At 36.1% G+C, this 21,429-nt stretch overlaps 1 protein-coding gene across 4 annotated transcripts in view; it reads left to right on the plus strand.

Annotated features, from left to right (window-relative positions):
* HMGCLL1 (3-hydroxymethyl-3-methylglutaryl-CoA lyase like 1) overlaps nucleotides 1–21,429 on the plus strand; it is a 51,944-nt gene that overhangs the window by 9,901 nt on the left and 20,614 nt on the right. For all 4 annotated transcript variants that reach the window (XM_039320342.1, XM_039320343.1, XM_039320344.1 and 1 more), the window contains exons 2-5: nucleotides 6,720–6,797; nucleotides 8,860–8,967; nucleotides 13,561–13,656; nucleotides 17,716–17,864. In XM_039320342.1, the coding sequence (XP_039176276.1) occupies nucleotides 6,720–6,797; nucleotides 8,860–8,967; nucleotides 13,561–13,656; nucleotides 17,716–17,864 (431 nt within the window). The remainder of the gene's footprint in view (nucleotides 1–6,719; nucleotides 6,798–8,859; nucleotides 8,968–13,560; nucleotides 13,657–17,715; nucleotides 17,865–21,429) is intronic.

Raw genomic sequence — 21,429 nt, forward strand, 5'->3', positions numbered from 1 at the left:
TGAGGAGGATGGGAATCCAGGGGTGCTTTTTGTTTGGAAAGGGGCATTTTTGAAGAGAGATTTTACATTCAGTTTTCTGGGATTTTTTTGCCAACACCTGATAAATGGAAAATGCTCCAGGCTTTTAGCTTTTTATGTAAACTCTTTCTTACTGATTATTCCACACAATTTTTCCATAGTACTTGCCACTTCACAGAGCTAATACCAGATTTAATAACCTTTCATTATTTTTAATAATGCATTTTTGTTGAATCAAATTTAGGAAGACATGTTAATATACTGAAAGAACAGTTAACCTTTGTAAGGTTTTTTTGCGAGTTTTTTTTTTAATACCATTACTTTTTTGTTTCCACTCTAAGGGACCTGGGTGCATAGAATAAATTTTACACTAGGGTTGACTTGTTGATGTTTTTATGTTTACTTTATGAATCTTGCTCCTTTGAATTTTTTTAAGGTAAATGCATGCTATAAATAAAATTTATAGTTTAAAAGGGAGGAAGATGGGTATGTTCGCTGCCTTGAGTTATTTGTAAAAATAACAAAGACAGGAAACAAATAAATAAATCCCTGCTATTCTAATGTTTCAGGCACTGTTACATATTTTTTTTAAGGTTTCAAGTCAGTGTTAACTCCTGATAACTGTGGACAAGGCCTTGAAGTTTTCTTGGCAAGATTTTTAAAAGTGGTTTGACCTTGCCTTCTTTTTAGGGCTGAGAATGACTGGCCCCAAATCAAAACAAAATTGTTTGTAAGGCAGGACTAGAATGTAAAGCTTTTGTTTTCTAATCTTGTGCCTTAACCGGTTGACCCTTCCTGTTCGATAGAATGAGCTCCATTTTTTTTTCTAAATGCTAAGAAATCCTGGAACGGTACAGCAGAAATTAGTTTCCTTTGGAGGACAGAGCCCTGGGGATTAATTGTATTTTTGTAATATTTGTTTATTTACAAATAGATAGACATAACAGTGGAAACAAGACTCTTTTTTGACTGTGAGAAGACTTTGGCAGAATGAGTTTTTGAATATCTCTCCCTCGCATGTTTTTTTCTCAGTGCTTTTTATGATAATAAATATTTCTCCATTGCTTTCTGACCCTTGAAGTTAATAGTCATATTAAATGGCCATGTCTGACCCCTTTTGCTTTCCATTTAATTCCACAATTAGCTATACTCTTTCTGCTGGCTGAAAAATTGTGCCTTTTTATAGATATTCTTTTTTAATGTTGTGCAAATATACCCAGCTTTTATTAATTAAATATCCCTTAGAGAACACTTCCAGTCTTATCTATGGTCTTCACTGACCTGTAACTCCAATTTAAAGCTTATCTTTTTGTTTTATATGATCTGTCATCTTTCTGTGACAGTTGACAGTCATTGTTGATCATTCCCTGTTACAGTATACATCAATATAATAAATCTTTTTCCACTTAAAATTTTATTATCCCATGTAACCAGTTCATGGAAGTTAAATTGCTGGGTTAAATTAAAATGGGAAGTCTGAATCAGTGTGAAACAGAGGTTGCAAATCCCCTGGAGTAGCATCAGGTTAAGCTGTTTATATTAAAGCCACTGATTGATAGGGACATTATTTGCTAAGATAAGTAACAAAAAGTTTCACATGCTAACCTCTCTGACATTCAGATCATCCCCAAATACCCTTTCCCATTTTTACTCTTCATCTTGTAATGTTACCATATCTCCCCTGAAGGCAAATAAATAAATAAATATCAAGCATGATCCCTTGCTGAAAAAAGTTGTCAACTCTAGTGTAAATGGTTTGTATATACCAATAAATAGAACTATAACATGTTAGTTAACTGAAATTTGATTTCTTTTCCTGAATTCCTTTCTTATTTCATGTTCTTCTGCTAAGCATTCCACTATCCCTTGCATTTTGTATTGTGATGAAACAATTTACAAAATGCATCTTAGGAGAAACAATGGTTGATGTTGTGGTGTGACAGACGCAGGAAGATGGGGCTCCGTCTTCTGCATTCAATTTCGCCCAACTGGGGACCCTAAAAAGGGTCGAAAGTCACCCCGAACAGGTGATGGAGGAGGGGACCCTCATTGATCGCGGGAGGGCGGTGGGGGAAAGACTAGCTACATTTGTGTGGCCAGTCTGAAGCTGCTGACAACCGAAGAAAATAAGCATTAACCAGCAACTTTCAAGCAACATGGATGGAACTGGGTGAGACCCTATCCTCTCTTTATGACTTTAAGACTTTTTCCTGGGGAAAAAACGCCCAAAGCAAAGAATCCTCCCCAATGAGAGAGGGAAGGGGAATTTCCACCCCATTCCCTCAGGAAAAGAAAAGTGGCAAATTAATTGCTTGGGGGGAAACAGAGAAAATTACAAGATTAATTTGAAATCAATACACATATATAACTATGAAATTTGGGGACTCAAAGTGCTTTTGAGATTTTAAAAAAAAAACACTTAAAAAGCTTGTAATATAAGGTTGGATGTAAAAAGCTGGAAGACGGCATCAACGACATCTAGTGGCGAACTAAAGCACTACAATTTATTATGCCTAAAGGAAACTTGGCTGCTTGGACTACAAATATAAATACTATCTGACTTTTAGAGCTGTGTCATGGAGCTATTTCCCTATAGAAGAAACATGCATTATTGATTGAGATGATGTAATACTTTGGATTATAAACCTTTGATTGATGAACAATTTTTAATTGCTCTTTTCTCTCTGGACAGAAAGGATATGTTTTTCATTGGACAGAAAAATTTGAATTTTACTTATACTTGCTGAGGGGAGACTTAAGGACAGACTGATAGGCCGGCTGGATAATTTGGACTTCAAATGACAATTGACTGAACTTTTTAAATCCCTAAATAGATTGGACTATAAAATACAAAAACAAAATCGATGTTTCATAGTTAGCTTCAAATGGTAAAAAACTAACCCTAACACCTGTCCCCAAAGTCCCCAGCTTGACATACCAACAAGAAAATGTTGATGAATTCAGAAAGAAATTCTTTCTATGTTAAAATCAATACAAGAGACAATTGCCTTAGCTCATGATGAGACTAAAAATGACACAAAGGAGATAAAAGAACAATTCTTTAATCTAAATCTACAAACTCAGAGAATGACTACAAAGAAGGAACTAGCAACCTAAAAAATAGAAGGAAAATCAGAGGAAGCAGATCCAAAGATGGAGGACCTAAAGAAAGGAACTAACAGACAGACTCAGACAAACAAAGAATTAGAAGATGTAGCGATATTATTGGAAATGGAAAAGATATCTTACCTGTCAAGATCTCAGAACACACTTGAGGATAAGAAAGAAGAGCTGATTGAATGGAAGATAGAGCTGTTAGGAGAATTGTGGGAAATTGGAGAAGGAGGGAGGCTGTTTAATGTATATCAGTGGGCTAAGTGTCCTTCCAAAAATACTTTAATCAAATTGTTTTTCTTATTCCAAACAATATACACAAAAACAGAGGAAGAATTACTTGATGATTCAAATGCATTGACTTGGAAAGTTAGTTGGCAAAGGAAGAAAGCTAGAGTAAGACTGAAGAAAATAGAGGGTTTGACCCATCAGATGGGATATTATACTATTAATCAGATGTTTGAACATGGCTGAGAATAGATATATGTTACAAATAGAAGTATTATTATAACTAGAAAGATAGGATTTGTAACTAGAATATTATATTTTGGTATGAGAAGGGAAATATGAAAATGCTAAGAGGGAAGCTTTTGGTTACCCAAATATAACTTATTATGAGAAATTATAAGTGATAAGAGACATTTTGAACACTGATGGAAAATTTAAAAAAATTAAAAAGCAGGAAAAACTATATTAATTGAACAAATAGATATTAAGCGCAAATGCAATTAAGATATATTTTGGTTAGAAAAAATATTTTAAACCAACATTATTGATATTATTAGGAAAATGTAACAAAGATGTTTGGTCAATTGTATATGTATTAACAACAATAAGAATTGTATTTGCCTAGTGTGGGAAAATGTGTACTACTGGAAGAAGAGAGGAAGCATTGGATGGTGTAATATTGGGCCTAGATTGAAGAAGTTAATATGTACCATTGAATTACTAATGGACCCAGCCAACACATTTTTTATTAAGTACTTATGATTGTAAAACTAGAAAATTAATACAATATTTATATTTAAAAAAACCAAAATGCATCTTAGGTTGCCTGGGAATTTTGCTGATTATAAATTGGAAATTTTCAACACATTTGGAAGATACTTCATTTGAGAAGGCCCTTTACCACAATTTCACCAGACCTATAGAACTTACTTTAAATGGCTGCTATTATAACCTTAGTGATTATGCTGAAATGGATAAAGAGCTCTTAAGGATCCACATAAGCCCATCTTTACCAAGTTGAACACCCAATATTTATCACAGCGTCAATGCAGACATTACATGGGCTCAGGAATTCTGGGAGTTGAAGTCTATAGATCATACAATTGTCATAATTTCCTACTCCTGCATTAAATTAAACATGTAGGATCAGGTCTTCTGCTTTTCTTTTATTCAAAAGTAGATGCAAGAGGCCCAATCAGTTTCATGATCACAGGATGTGGGAAGGTTTAATCTTTTGAATTCTAGTTTTTAGCTATCTTTTCTATACAACTGTTGTGGGGGTAGAAAAATAAGCTATTTTTACTACAATGAAGTTTGGTCTGATATGGGAGAAAAAAGAAATATTATTACTAAATGGAAATGAGAAACAACCAAGCCATCTGATAGCCATGTGTGGGCAATTGAAACAGCACATTAAGATTTTCCACAAAAGATAACTTTAAAACACTATACAGTAATATGGTAGTGATGTTTACTTCTCCAAGCACGCTGGTGTGGGTGGGTGTTGTCAAATAGCCTGTGATCATTCTCAGATTTGACTCATGATGGAAAATTATGAATACATTCTGACTAGGTCTGAGACAATTACCCATTTCTCACAGAGGCATTTGTACCACTCGTGCCATTTGTCTTGTAAGATCAAATATCTGATGGTCTTAAAAAAATCCGCAAAATACACTCTCTGCGAAGAGGTCTTGCATTAATAGTAATAAAGACTTTCTAAATTGGAGGAGATGGTACATGACCATGGAAATGTCTTTGGACATCGCTGGCTCCCTCGGCTAAGAAATGGAGATGAGCAATGCCCCCTAGAATTGGACATGACTAGACAGAGAAACCTTTACTATTTACCTTTATGTAGCAAAAGAGAGCTTTGCCTTTGCATTGAAAGGGGCTTATATATTCAGCAAGTGTATGTTCTATTTCTTTTTATGGTGTTAATGGAAATGAAGGGTAAATGAATTAGTTCCCTCCTCCTTCAAAATTCAGTTGCTTGGCAGCCAGCATGTATTTATGAGAGTTGCAGCATCTCGGGCTCATATGATCACCATTTGTGACCTTCCTGGGGGATTCTGACAAGCAAAGTCAATGGGGAAAGCCAGATTTGCTTAACAACTGAGTGATTTGCTTAATGACTGGCAAAAACATTGTAAAATCAAATGCAATTCATTTAATGACAGCATCACTTAATTATAAAAGTTCTGGTCCCAGCTGAATACTACCTGTAAAGTGTTTTAGATATTAAGGCAAAAACTTTGAACTAAACACTCATGTTGTTCACTACAGTCTGATTGTTCATCTTTATAGAACCATAGCAAGACAATAACTCTGTATTTAACTTACTGATTTTGTGTCCTGCAAGTTGTGACTAAACAACAGTCCTGTGATTCGGCAGATTTTCATTATATGTACTTATATATTGAATAGTTAGAAATCTTAAATTTGCCATAACTAGATTATGTCTACCAAAGGGGTGAGCAAGCATCCTTTGGGATATCTGAGCTTTTATTTATTTTGTTAGTAATTAAGATTCTTTTTTAATGCCAAGCCACTAATTAATGCCAGCACAATTTCATGCTGATTTTTGCTTGGATATGAAACAATGTAAGTGTATCAAACCACCCTCAGATTTTTTTATACCAATTAATGACAAAAATATTGTTCAGAAATACAAAAGCTGGCTCTAAAAGTCTACCTTTATCCCACTCAGTGGTATCAGTCATTACCATATCTCTGTGGCACATATATATGTATATGCACACACTTACATAAATGTATAAAACATGGATTTGATCTAGTGCCTTGATTGGTAACTAATTTGTTGGAGTTTTGTTTAGGAAAGAATGGCAAAAATTTTCTTTCCAAATTGCCTTCCAAGGAAGATTACATTTCCTTAACCATATTTCATCTTTACTCTCCTTTGATCACAGGATTAGCATCTGGAATACAGATTTTATGCAAAATGTTGCTAGTTGCTGATATAAATTATTCCCAAACTAGATGAAAATCAGTTTCTTGAAAATGTAAATGTTACGTTAGGAGCAACTGGCTGTGATCAAGTTGATCCTCTTCTTATTTTCTCATAAGAGCAGGGTTTGGCTTCACCATTTCTTGAAAAAGACTATCATGTTTTAGAATCCTGGCTATTTGATCCTAATCTGCAAGGAAACATTTCCATGATGATGAAAATACATTCTGCAAAGATTCTTTAAGATAATTTTCGTTGTTCCCCCTTTAACATTCCTGAACCTGTTTCTAGTATGAAAACAAACTGTATGCAAATCCCTAAGGAGGGAGCCTTAGCGTAGATCAAACTATAATCTTTCATGTGCTAACAAATCTTTCATATTATGTTTCAGGAATTGCTTACAAGTGGATTTCCTGAGTTTGTTAAAATAGTGGAAGTTGGTCCAAGAGATGGATTACAGAATGAAAAGGTATGTTAACAATGGGGAGAGTGAACCATTGAGGAAGACAATATTGTATTAATTAAGCCCAAATAATTGATCATGCCGTTAAAAGTTTACAACAATTTATAAAAGGCAGCAGAGTTTAGATTTCTATCCCCCTCTCTTGTGATGTTTTAAAATTTAAGATTAAGTAATTAATTAATCTCTTGTTGTAAGCATTTTTTTAGTTCTTACTGTGGTAATATTCTAGCTATTGCATTAATATTGTCTTCAAGATCTTTCCTCTTTAAAGTATCAACAAAATATGACTAACTGTAACAAAAAGAAAAGCAATGAGGGCGTTTCATCTCATTGAGATGGTTATGTTTTTTAATAGCATCAATATGAAATCAATTAGTAGTACAATATACAATAGCAACTTTATATTAAGAAAAGGACTCTGGCATATTATATTAATTGCGAGAACCTCACAAAATGTCTTTACAAGCCTCAATCCATATGGATGTTATTTCCCTTTGGTGACATTCCATATAGCTTCATGTTTGTCACTTAGCTGGTGCCCAGCCGATGGGTTTTCCCCATTTAATTATTAATTTGTAAGAAAAAAAGTTCCTCGCGAAATCAGAAAGACCTGTGCACTATCTTCTCCCATGTGATTTGATATCTCTCTCTCCCTGTCTTCTTCAACCTCCCGACCTATTATCTGGAATTTTGCCACGTAGAAACATGTGCCTTAAAGCTCATGCAACATTTAAATATGAAAAACATAGCCTTGAGATGGAAGCTACCCCAAGTGGTACTGATGTGACAAAAATCAAAGGGCAGTTGGTGAAGTACTTAGTCAGCCTGAGCTGATCTTAAAAACCTTAGTAGGGTTGGACCTGGTTGGTACTTGGATTGGAGATGATAGAGCTGTAGGTGGACTGAGAAGCAGAAAAACAAGCAGAAGAAGGCAATGCAAACTGCTTCCGTTTTGTTACAAGAACCTTGGAAGTTTGGTAACTGGAGAGCCAGTTCGGTATAATGATTAAGGTTCTAGCTTAGAAACCAGGAGACTATGAATTTTAGTTCTGCCTTAGGCATGAAAGCTGGCTGGGTGACTTGGGCCAGTCACGCTGTCTTAGCTCAAGCCACCTCACAGGATTGAGGTTGTCATGAAAATAGGAGGAGGAAAGACTACCTTGATTTGCTTATAAAGTAATACATTAAGGGAGATAATAATCTAATATAAACAAATAAGTAAATGAATTTTACATGTGCCCATGAAGTTCCCAGTAGTTGAATTTACGTATAAAAATGATGTCTTGGAGTGTTTTAGTGATACTGTACCACAAGTACAAGCAGATAAAACCAGTGCATATATTGGAATATCACAATATTATCATCAGTCTTTCTCCTCTATAAGTAGTTACATAAATTATATAAATTAAGGAAGTGGTGCCTTTTCCTCCATAGCCACTCCGTATAACATTCCTGGTGTTTATTTGAGTAGGCAGGAAGAGGGAAGTTACTTAAAGGTTGGGATGTTAAAAATCCATTTGTAGAAGGTGAGGTCCCTATTTTCATGACAATGGAAATAGTGACAGCAGCTTTCTGACTTTTGTCTTACTTTATGATTAAATGATTTTCTCATGTTTCTTCTATCATAAATGTATTACATTTCCATCCCTCTCTTTCTCTTAGTCTCAGAGGCTTTAAATTGTAAACTCTTGGGGACAGAGCCTTAAGTTCTGCTTTGAACTGGTTGGGGTAATGCCAGTTACTGTAATAGTCAGAAAAATATGTTTTGTATTCCCAAACATGTGCTATCCATAGTCTTTATTCCAGTTGACTGTGTCACTTGTATTAAACAGATATTGCAGACTCTGAGGAAGAGCCAACAGTAGTACGTATTACAACTTATTTCCTGGGGATGTGTGTTAGTTTCATTTTGACTAAGAAAAGAGCATCTGGGCCCAATAACCTAAAACATCATTGGTGATTTTTACATTTTGTTTTATGGCATTATAAATGTTTTGTGTTTGGATCTAAGATGTTCTTAACACATGGCATTGTGTTGTACAGAAATGATATTTCTTCTTATTTGCAGGCTATACTTCCTACAGATGTGAAAATTGAGCTCATCAATCAACTTTCCAAAACTGGCTTGTCTGTCATAGAAGTGACAAGTTTTGTTTCTTCAAAATGGGTACCTCAGGTAGGCAAAAGAACTGATAGTCTTAAGCATTACTCAGCATTGCCAGTGTTTCTTGTACGATGAAATTTCTCCACACTCTTTTTCTGGGCCATTAGTTCTCTATTTAGTTTTCCTTTATTGCTTCTCATTTCTGCCCTGTCTTGTTTTTCTATAGTTATTGGAATTGATATATGCTAAGTCCTGGTTGGTTTACTGATGACAATTTCTTTGCCCCTAGGCAAACTCTAATGGCTTGGGCACATTACTTGTTTATAATCCAGACAGATCTATTTATTAGAGAGGTCAAACTATAGTGGAGTCATAATTTCTATGAAGAGTTACTATTGTTTCTGAATATATATGGTAATGGAAAGGAATTTAAAAATAATCTTTGCAAAAGATACTTCCATTTGATTTTTCCATTTTTAATGCTAGATGATGCAGAGTTAATCCTGTAGCCAACATGTTGCCGTTATTTTTCTGTTGACTTCTGAAAGGTTAGAGAAAAATGCACAGCAATGCATTGCAATATTTTGCACTTCTTTTGTTGAGAACTCAAATATAAGATAACTGCACGTGGATATTCATTGCAACTATAGAAAACTACTTTGAAATCCTCTTTGTGCTGAGGTCAGAGTTAGTGTACAGTAGAATGTGACCAGGATATCCACATCACCACCACAATGTAATGACATTCAAACAGTTTCAGGTGGCATATCTCGTTGTAGGCTGGAAGTTAATCTAAAGGGGATTTTCGTGTGATCTTATAAATTGACCTTAAATATGAGGCATTACTTCATGGAATGAATCTCTTTAATTTAGGGCCAAATTATACATTATAACAGGGCAGCATAGTATGAATCAAAATGTCTCTCTAATGTTTTTTCCAGACAGTAACTAAAGAGAAAAAAAGGGGTATATGTGAGTTTTCTTTGCATGTTGTCATCCAGATCAAAATTATCCTTATCCAAGGGTGCTGTTTGATAAGAAACACATAAGTGCAGGCATTTTGTTGGATTGAGACTTGGGTCTTCAGAAATGGAATAAATACTTAAGTTTGTGAAAGATGTCTGTGGAGATTCTCAGACATCCAGGTCATGGTTATCCCAAAGATGGGCAAAAGGCAGAACTGAAGAGGCTTCTTGGATGAGAACCGAAATGGCTTCAAGCAAAAATTAGAAATCCAGTTGCCTTTTGAAAAGAGGGAAATCAGTGAACATACTTCTCCACAGAAACTTCCCACTAGTAAATGTCTATGGAGATTTTCTGTCATTCAGGTCACAGTTGTCCCAAAGATGCTTTTTCAAAAGGCAACTGGACTTCGTTTTTCCTTGAAGACATACTTCTCATCCAAGAAGCTTCTTCATTTCTGGAGAAGAACAAAACATATTCAAGGAAAAACAAAGTCCGGTTGCCTTTTGAAAAAGCACCTTTGGGACATCCCACTGATATTACATCTGTTGCAGGAAACTTAGATTTTTTAATAGGATTTTCCCATTTATAAGGCAAATAGCAGCCTCAGGAATGAAACATGAATTTCTCTGGGAGAATGGCATGAGGAAAAGTTAATGCTATTGATAGCCTGAATTCACAAAGCAGATCACTCAATCCTGCATGCAGCTTCTGCAATAAAAATAAGAGGTATTCACGTATCTCTATTGTAGTAAGAATATTGGATTATAAAGTTTATGTCTTCATTGTCTATCATAATGTTCCAAACATGGGAAATGAACAGAATGAGCTTGTACCAGCATACAGAAAAGTAAATATGATTTCATAGTTAAAATGGAAACTGGGATAACTGTTGTGGGATGATTTCTATAACTAGAATAGAGCAATTGTATGATACTATTTATTCAAACGGGACAGAAGCAATAGAAACAGAACAGTTGGTGCATTGTGGATTAAAACATTAAAACATCCTTGCCCACAAATCCAAATGAATGAATTTGGCAATACTGTGGAGAGAATGTGGGTTAACAATAAGAGCAATACTGTTGTTAATGCCTCCTATTGCTCTCCTCAATCAAGGGAAGATGTGGATAATACCTTCCAAAGGCAATTTTGCAGAGGCATGAAGTGGTAGTTATGGAAGATTAATAATACCTATACTTATCTGGGAACAAACTTTGCAGCATAGTCCTTCTAGCAAACTCATGACACCTCATACTGACAATCTTCTGTAGAGGGTAGAGGAAAGCTCAAGAGAATCAACTCTCACTAAAACTAGAACATTTGGGGTTCAAATGCATGCACCAATTCAGAAGATTTTAAAGATTGCTATACAACTGAAAAATTTTTTTTCCTCTTGGTACTGATGGATAAACAGTTGGAAAAAAGTCATGGCACTTTGTTTTTATATATGACAACCACAGGAAGATTATTGGACACACAAAGATGGAAAGATTTGGCAATATCTGCAACAATAGAGAAATGTTTGGTGAAGATGATAGATTTTGCTGAGGTGGCCAAATTGACCTGTTTGATTAGAGAAAAGACAATATCTATGTTTATCGCTGACTAGAAACCCCTTATGGACTTTTTGCATAAAGCAGAAAAATAAAACGTACTTATGCTGTATGATTTTGATGATTACATAGGCTAGACTATTAAAAGAAGAGCGTCACGATGTAATGTTGGAGAAAGAGGTATATCTACAATTGTATTTATAACTGCTGTTAAAAAAAGATCAGAAGCCACTTCTTTGTATCTTTTTTCTTTATTTTATATTTCTCTTCTACCTTTATTCTTCTTTTCTTTTTGCAGTTTTTCTCTTTTATTTCTTTTTCTGTTTTCCATCTGTATCTTAGTTTGTATTAATTTATATATATATATATATATATATATATATATATATATATATATATATATATATATATATATATATATATTGTTCATGTTAGCCTTAACAAAATCAATTTAAAAATAATTTTGGATTTTTCTTATTGTCATTTTATAGTGTAATATGGTATTCTGATATGTACTTTCCTTCAAGAAATATTTAAGGCAACCATAAGCTACTCTTTTCACTTCCTTAGTTTTTAAAAATGTTTTCTTAATTTCTTTTTTTTCCCCAGTGAGGCTGCTTCAGTAGCAAATTTGGTCTAGGTTGGCCATATACAAGGGGTGGAAAACAATCTCATTTTATTTCTATTTCAGTGCTGAATGTATAATATAACAGCTTGATGTTTGCATGAAATTTGTTTACATTCTGAGGCCACATTGCTTGCCAATGAAGCATGATCTTAATTGTATCCCCTTAGATCAGCCTTTTCTTAGATCATAAAATTATAGCTAGTTACTTTTCCATCTATTCTTTCTTAAAGGTATTTTGGAATTTTTACCATTTCTTTATAAATGTTTTCTTTGGCGATGATTTTTTTTAGTTAAAACAGCCAGAAGAAGTAAAGGGTTTGCAGTAGCAATGTGCCATGTAAAACAGAATCCCACACCTATAATTGAAATTGCCAAGAATGATAAACGGGTGCCACTGGAATGCTTATGGCTTAAGTATCCTATTGCATTTTGTACATGGATTGCAGAAACATTAATGTTAAAATAAGACTTTACTCTCAAGAAAAAATATCAAGAATAAAATTTATTGTATAAAATCTATTTGAAACTATTAAGTTTCATGGTGCTTGAATTGTACTTTCTATTTAGCCTTTTAATCATATTTCCAGGTGTCTCACAATATTCAAAAGCACAAATGTTGTCACATTGGTTTCGTATTTCATTAAGTAAAGTATACTTCATTTTAAAGATTTGCCTTTTCCTAGGTGGTACGAGGGACATTCTTTATTTAATTAAGAGTTTAAAGTTTTGTTATGATTGCACAAATAGCTTGCCTTTCCTCTGCAACCTCAAGATGGTAAACATAGTCTCACTTCCTTTTACCATCACAACAAAAATATGGTCATTTATTTGGGCTGAGAATAAGTCCAGTGTCAGCAAGCAGCTTCATGTTGAGCAAGGACTCAAACTGCCCATCCCAAATCTCAATTCAATATCTTACTCACAACCAGTGGTGGGATTCAAATGTGTGAACAACCGGTTCTCTGTATGGATGCTGCTTCCGGAAGTCCATTCTGGGCCTGGGCCACAAAAAATTACCGTAAATGCCGGAGTATAAGACGACTTCCGCGAGCGCTGAAATCGGCGCCAAAGACGGGGGTCGTCTTATACACCGAGTTGTCTTATACGCCGGAAATACTGGTAGTTTCCGGCGTATAAGACGACGTTCTAGGAATGTGGCCCAGCTATAAAGACGGGGGTCGTCTTATACGCCGGGTCGCCTTGTACGCCGGCATTTACGGTAGCTATCACTTTTGCTGAAGTGGTGCGAACCAGCTGAATTCCACCACTGCCCACAACACAATTACTTGAAAACTGAGAGATATTCCTACATGTAGTACCATGTAATAACCATGTGCTATAGAGAGAAAGAGAACAAATGTTAGTTATACTGACTATATTATTTGGCATACATTCTCAGTTTTATCTTGCTTATCCGGTTTGTGTATGTGGGTTGTGTTTTTTTGTGTTCTTTTATTAATGCCATGAGATAGGCATCAGATATTATAATATGACATTGTGAAATGATTTTTTTTTAAGATGGCAGATCACACAGACGTAATGAAAGGAATAAAACGATATCCTGGAGTCCATTATCCAGTCCTTACTCCTAATCTTCATGGTTTCCATTCTGCTGTATGTATTTATAAATGTATATGTATGTATAGAATGAAAATAGCGTGGTACAGATTGGGGAGATGCAAGTTTGAATCCACCTTTAGCCACAAATACCTATTGGGAGATTTTGGGCCAGTCATCTTTCAGCTCCGAGATAAAGTCAGGATAACTGTTAACAAATAAACAAAAGAACACTTTTTTTGATACAAATTAGAAAAAAATAAATCCTTCTAAAGCAGTGGTTCTCAACCTGTGGGTTGGGACCCCATTTGGGGTCGAACGACCATTTCACGGGGGTCGCCAAACAACGCAGTCCGCCATTTTTTTCCCCTTTTCCTTAGCTGTGCTACTCCCTTTTATTCTATTGGCTTTTGAAAGCCAATAGAATAGACTCTCTTGAATAGAGTCTAATTCTATTGGCTTTCAAAAGCCAATAGGAATTGTCCAGGCTGTCTCTGTCCTGCTGAGCCCGCCAAAAGTCCCATTGTGCAAACGATGCTGCACCAGTTGAGTAGTCCTCGACTTACGACTGGTTGAGTAATCCTCAACTTACGACCGGTTGGGGGTTGCGGCATTAAAAAGGTTGAGAACCACTGGTTTACAGCATTCCAAGAATTGTATATTTAGAAATACTAAATTACAGAATGCTTCCATTCTTGAAGTTAAATCCAAAATACATTAATCAAGATTTGGATTCCTTGAAATGTATGACTTGTGCCAAATTTTGGGGCGTATCCACATCTCCTGCTCACTGCTGTGTGAAGAGAGCACATGTACCAATTGTTAAGGAAATCTCTTCACAGTAGAATACATATCTCATCATGTGCCTCCTGAGGAGTCAGGCAGAAGTGGGCTGAAGTGTTCCATCATGGAACAACATGGTACCTCTGCTACCTTGCTTGTGGTGCTTGTCATGCTCTTGGGAAAATAGTTGAAATGTTCCCTCCTTTCCCAAACTGAGTCCCAAGAAATTGCAGTCAAGAGGATGATATTCCTATGACTGGACCAAATAATTATAATAAACTATAGTCCCCTTTAAATTCTATCACAGCCTATAGCATGGTTTATAAACTGTAATATATATTCAGTCAAACTATTGAGTCAAAACAAACAAACTATATTATGGCTTATCCTAAGAGTAGCAATTAGTAATAGTAATAGTAATAGTAGTAAAGTTGGAAGGGACCTTGGAGGTCATCTAGTCCAACCCCCTGCTCGGGCAGGAAACCCTACACCATTTCGGACAAATGGCTGTCCAGTCTCTTCTTAAAAACTTCCAGTGTTGGAGCATTTACTGCTTCTGGAGGCAAGCTGTTCCACTGATTAATTGTTCTCACTGTCAGGAAGTTTCTCCTTAGTTCTAGGTTGCTTCTCTCCTTGATTAGTTTCCACCCGTTGCTTCTTGTCCTGCCTTCAGGTGCTTTGGAAAATAGCTTAATTCCCTCTTCTTTATGGCAGCCCCTGAGATATTGGAATACTGCTATCATGTCTCCCCTTGTCCTTCTCTTCGTTAAACTAGACATACCCAATTCTAGCAACCGTTCCTTATATGTTTTAGCCTCCAGTCCCCTAATCATCTTTGTTGCTCTTCTCTGTACTCTTTCTAGAGTCTCAACATCTTTTTTACATCGTGGTGACCAAAACTGGATGCAGTATTCCAAGTGTGGCCTTACCAAGGCATTGTAAGTGGTATTAATACTTCACGTGATCTTGATTCTATCCCTCTGTTAATGCAGCCTAGCACTGTGTTGGCCTTTTTGGCAGCTGCAGCACACTGCTGGCTCATATTTAAGTGATTGTCTACTAGGACTCCGAGGTCCCTCTCACAGTTACTACTATTGAGCATGGTGCCACCTATGCTGTACTTGTGCATTTGGTTTTTCTTGCCTAAATGTAGAACCTTGCTTTTTTCACCATTGAATTTCATTTTGTTAGTTAGTGCCCAGTGTTCAAGTCTGTCCAATCCTTCTGTATCTGAAGCCTGTCTTCTGGAGTGTTGGCTATTCCTGCCAGCTTGGTGTCATCTGCAAATTTGATGAGTTCCCCATCTATCCCTTCATCCAAATCGTTGATGAAGATGTTGAAGAGTACTGGGCCCAGAACAGAGCCCTGGGGCACCCCACTACACACTTCCCTCCATATAGATGCAGTTCCATTGAGGACCACTCGCTGAGTACGGCCGGTCAGCCAGCTACGGATCCATCTGGTGGTGGTTCTGTCTACCCCACATTTTTCTATCTTGTCAAGTAGTAGGTTGTGATCTACTTTATCAAATGCCTTACTGAAGTCCAAGTAAATTATGTCCACAGCATTCCTCTGATCCACTAATTTTGTCACTTGGTCAAAGAATGCAATAAGATTTGTCTGGCATGATCTATTTTTGACAAACCCATGTTGGCTTTTAGTAATGACTTTGTTTGCCTCTAGGTGTTCGTTGATTCGTTGTTTGATTATCTTTTCCAGGATCTTCCCAGGTATTGAGGTCAGGCTGATAGGTCTGTAATTTCCTGGATCCATTTTTTTTCCTTTTTTGAGGATGGGAACTACATCAGCTCTTTTCCAGTCCTCTGGTAGTTCCCCTGTGTTCCAGGATCTTTGAAAAATATAGTTCAGTGGCTCCGATATCACATCTGCCAGTTCCTTGAGAACTCTGGGGTGTAATCCATCTGGTCCTGGCGATTTGAACTCATCTAGGCTGGACAGGTGCTCACTAACCATTTTCTTGCCTATCTTAACTTGTGTTTCTGTTTTGTTTTTTATGGCACTATTTTTGATAGGTTGGTCTGTTTTTTCCCTTTGTGTAAAGACAGATGCAAAAAATGAGTTAAATAGTTCTGCTTTCTCCCTGTTGCTTGTCACCTTCTTGCCACTTCCACCCACTAATGGACCAATCATTTCCTTCACTTTTTTCTTGTTTTTTACATGTTGAAAGAAGCTTTTTTTGTTATTTTTGACTTTGGTCGCAAGCCTTAGTTCATTTTGAGCCTTGGCTTTCTTCACTTCATCTTTGCAGGCTCGGGCTATTTGCTGATATTCTGACTTAGTTATGTTCCCCTCTTTCCACTTTCTATACTTGTCCTTTTTATCTTTCAATTTGTCAGAGAGTTCTTTATGCAGCCATGCTGGTTTCTTTTGAGAGCTGTTGTTTTTCCTCTTTGTTGGTATTGTGCTAGACTGTGCTTTTATTATCTCATTTTTCAAAATTTCCCAAGCTTCTTGAGTTGTTTTCCCCTTGAGGATTCTCATCCATGGAATCCTTCCCAAGCCCTCTCTAAGTTTATTGAAATTAGCTCTCTTGAAGTCCAAGACTCTAGTTTGACTGTGTTCTATTGGTTGTGCTTCTATAATGTTGAATTCTAATATTGCATGATCACTTCCTCCCAGGGTTCCTATGGCTTCAACACCGTCTATCATTTCATCTCTGTTAGTGAGAATTAGAGCCAAAATGGCTAATCCCCTAGTTCCATTCTCTACTTTTTGGGAGACAAAGTTGTCTGCTTTGCAGACTGCTTATGCAGTCTGCTGTCATTGATTTTAATGGGTGATGATCAGGATCCACATTTTACCTCTTAAACTCCCTGACGCCTCCCCCTTTTGACACACACATCAAGCTTGGTGACCTCTAATTGACAGAAATTGCATTACTCTGTCTTTTCCAAGTTTGTGAATGAGTTTCAGTTCACTCTGTATCTCCACTGACCTTTCAGAATAAAAGCCAATGAACTGGAACAAAGATTAAGAAATACTAGCATAACATAATGCCTCATCTTTTCTATTTTAGTCTTGAATTCTTGCTCCAATATGTGGGGTCTGATATTGGACACCACTGAGAAGATCTTAGTTAGCAGCAGTTCTTATAGCAGTAATGACTATCTAGATCTTAATTGGAAATAGTTTGCTCTTGGAATGACTTCATGTAAATTTGATTAATTATAGCTAGACTACTTTTTGGTTATTCTTGCTACAGTAGTCAGGAACTACTGTTAAAATAATGCATATACTACAATTGTATAGTTCCTATTTGCTTAAGAAAAATGATGGGTTTTTTTTCTCTTCTTGTTCTGTTTGCTTTTGTAGATAGCTGCTGGAGCAACTGAAGTGTCGGTGTTTGGTGCAGCATCCGAGACTTTCAGTAAAATAAATATCAATTGTACTATAGAAGAAAGCCTGGACAGATTTGAGGCCGTAGTTAAATCTGCAAGAAATATGGACATTCCAGTGCGAGGGTAATAATTATTAATTTTATTAATGTGATCATTTCTTTGCTAGATTTTCACACTGACTAAAGAAATGGAGATAGGTTTCTAATTTGCAGCACAATTTTTGGTTGTTTTCTCAGAAGTGAATCCTAGTCTATTCTGTTGGACATTCAGTATAAGACTTATTTTAAGATTGCAGTCTTAGTTATTCCATTTCTGCAATAAACCTGTGTTTCACTTCAGACTGAATAAATACCTCGAGTTCCTCTTACAGCAGTACTCAAGCCCTTGTTAATCCCAGTTTACATATCATATCCATGCATAGCTTGGATAGCTTCTCTTGTGCAGTTTTTCAATATATTCAGTGTATTTGAAGAACTCCAACATTTTCTTAGGATCCATTTCTGGAACCCTCTGAAGATCTGGATATCTCCAAAGGTTTCTTCATTCCCAGCAGTCTTTTATTAAATTTGCAGCAATTAAGGTGATTGGTAGTGAACTGTGGAGAAGCGTTCAGGGTGGATTGAATCAAATAATGAGTGCAGTTCAACTTAACTCCTATTTGAAATCCTTTGCTTTGCAATGAGTGCATTTCTGTTCTCTGTCTAAGGGGATTCTCAGTCATCCAGGTCATGGTTGTCCCGAAGGTGTTTTTTTCCAAAAAGCAACTGGACTTTGTTTTGCCTTGAAGATGTTGCCCTCCTCATTGAGAACTAAAGAAGCTTCTTGGATGAGAAGCGAAACATCTTCAAGGAAGAACAATGAAAGTCCAGTTGCTTTTTGGAAAAAGCACTTTGGGGGCATTTCTGTTCTATGTAGCGTTTTCTCTGTCTAGACATCACAGCAGGGACAGAGACTTGCTGTGAACAATTTTAATCATCATTTGCAGAAAAAGCTGGTGCAATTTGTCTTGATTTGGACGCCAATGTTATAGCAGGACAGAGAGTTTTAGCATGTAGTGTATGTGGAGATGAGGACCACCACTGTCTTGCCCAATACCTTGTCCTTACTAAAAGATTAGTTAAGCTTGGATGGGAGAGACTCCATGGCTAAGGAGGTGATTAATGCGTTTATCAGGTGGATTGTGTTCCTGCTAGTAGTAATAAGGTCCTTATTGGAAAAGCCTCTTGAGCTGGAAGATCATTGTAAGTGCAAGGCAGTCTCAAATTTTCTTGAGTAAAGGGTAAAGGCTCAAAAAAGATGTGACCCCAGTGGATTTGGGTGCAACTGCTTCTCTGTTTAAATTTCTCCTGGGTTTTTGGTTGGGATATAATCCTGAGACTATTTTGGCATGTTAATGGATGACCTAAACTGGAATATAGAAACTAGCTGTGGTGTAGGGACCTGATGGTTTTTCTAGGCTACTTAATGGCTTTTGATACCATCAACTTTGGTATAACTTTAGGCAATCTGGCAAGTTTGGACCTTTCAGAAATCACGTTAAGAATTTCAAGCTTTATATCCTGTTTTTCCTGGCAAATTAGAGTTTATATTGCAAGAATAGATCAACATCAGTGGGTAAATGTAATGGGAAAAAAAATCTCCTTGAAAGCTTTAGACAGGTTTCTTAAGTTCCATTGCTACAGCTGGACCGGCTTTGGTCCAAGGTCATGCAGCGTTGGTATATGTTCATGTAGATTTATTAGCTGACATATGGAAGCCTTGAACTGCTTATTGGCAAATATCATATGCTTACTATTTTTTTAAAAAAAAGATAGGTAAATATCATTATTATTCATACATCCATTCTCCATATTTATATATCCAGTCTAGTGTTAGCTGAATTAATTAGCTGAAGTTTCAAAATGAGGAAAAGAAGTGATTCGTCTGAACAACCTGTAATTATTAATGCTTTGAATTCCTGCTGTAAGGTACGGTGAAGCTAAGCCCTGGATGGAGGGGCTTTGCAAATCATTCTGAAAATATTTTGTTCAGAAACAAAATCCCATGTGGATTTGCAAAGTTGCCACTACCTTGTGAAGGCTCAACATGAAAGCTTTGAAGACTTTCTGGTGGAAGTGTCCTCTATGCATAAACATAGGGGAGAATATAGAGAACATATTTTCTCCCTTCTCAAGACTTGCGGCACAATCGACAACAGAACGCAACAGTGCATAAAATTATTAATCAAAGTTTGAATATAGTTGTCCCTTTACTATAATTTTCACTTCCAGCAGAACAGATTAGAAGTATACATGGCTGATCAACATGATTTTTGCAATTATCTTAATTAGTAAATTTTGAATTGTATCATAAAGCAAATTGCCTATCATGGATAACAAAGTGAATAAAATTCCTGAATAATATAATGTTAATACTCAAAGGCGCTGCCCTAGTGAATGGAGTTTTCAGATATTTATGTTACAGAGATAAAGGAAGACATATTTTCAGACAGGTTCATGAATTCTACAGTCAGCTATGGGTGTACAATTTAAGCAACTTTAGGTTTATTAACATTAAGATTTAAGAAACCTTGGGTAATATCGACGTACAATTTTCCCTTATCTTTAAATGTTTAAGTTACCTAAATCATCACGGTGTTTGTAAGCTGTTTGGTAACAACCATTGTACCCAAATAATACAATATACTGCTTCTATCTTATAATATTTTTTTTCAATAACATGTCATCCAAGTATTTTTCCAACAAGGCATTCTAAACAACCATGTCAGGACTGTAGACAACTGTTATAAACAAAGGGTCTGGAAAGTGCTTTCTTCATGAAACAATATGTGCCAGCAAACTCTAGTCATCAGTGGCATTTGGACACCAGCTGCTGAGGTCAATCAAAAATGAAGGCTGTTCCTTTATTGATAAAAGAAATCCCTAACAGCCCTCAGTCCAACAGCATTTTTCCTACCACTATAGAACATCCTATAAGACCACAGTTCAAAGAAATGTGCTAAAAATCCAGCTATCACATTTTTTAAAATATATTTTGTATGTTCAATTATACTAAAGTCTCCCTGGTGATTTGATAATACAAACTGCACAGAAACTTATTGTCTTTTAAAAGAATTCAAAGCTATATGAGCACCTTCCCGATGTAAAAGTGTATATAATTACAGACACTCTCCTGATAGGAAATGTGAATGTAATTCCATGAAAATAAAGAGCTTAAGTAAATATATTGTAATTAAACTAGGGGCAGTACAGCAGGTGAATAACATGTTACATTTAGACAACTTTAATTGCCTGTTAGCCAAGACACTGACTGGGTGGTCTTGGCAAATCATGCTATCTCTATGTATGATCTGACTCACTCAAAGTATGGTGAGATGAAAATGGAGTAAGGATTGTAAACCTTGTTTTACAAGACTATTAATATAGTCCCATAGTTCCTTGAATATGAACAGTGTTTGGTCAGACCCAGGTCCTATTCAACATTTTTCCTTGGGAGCTAAACAGATGCCAATGGGATATCCACAAGCAGATCGTGAGCAGAATAGAATCTTCCTGTTATTTTCACTGAAAATCTTTATTAAGATGTGAACTACCTTCATTATAAAACATTCATAACTTTATATGTCATAAATTAATTTGAACACTCTTTTAAGATATCCAAGGTAGCAGCCAACACTACATCATTTCAT

This window comes from Crotalus tigris, unplaced genomic scaffold (assembly GCF_016545835.1).
Source record: "Crotalus tigris isolate CLP2741 ecotype Arizona unplaced genomic scaffold, ASM1654583v1 scf7180000023636.1099087, whole genome shotgun sequence".
Classification (NCBI taxonomy): domain Eukaryota; kingdom Metazoa; phylum Chordata; class Lepidosauria; order Squamata; family Viperidae; genus Crotalus; species Crotalus tigris.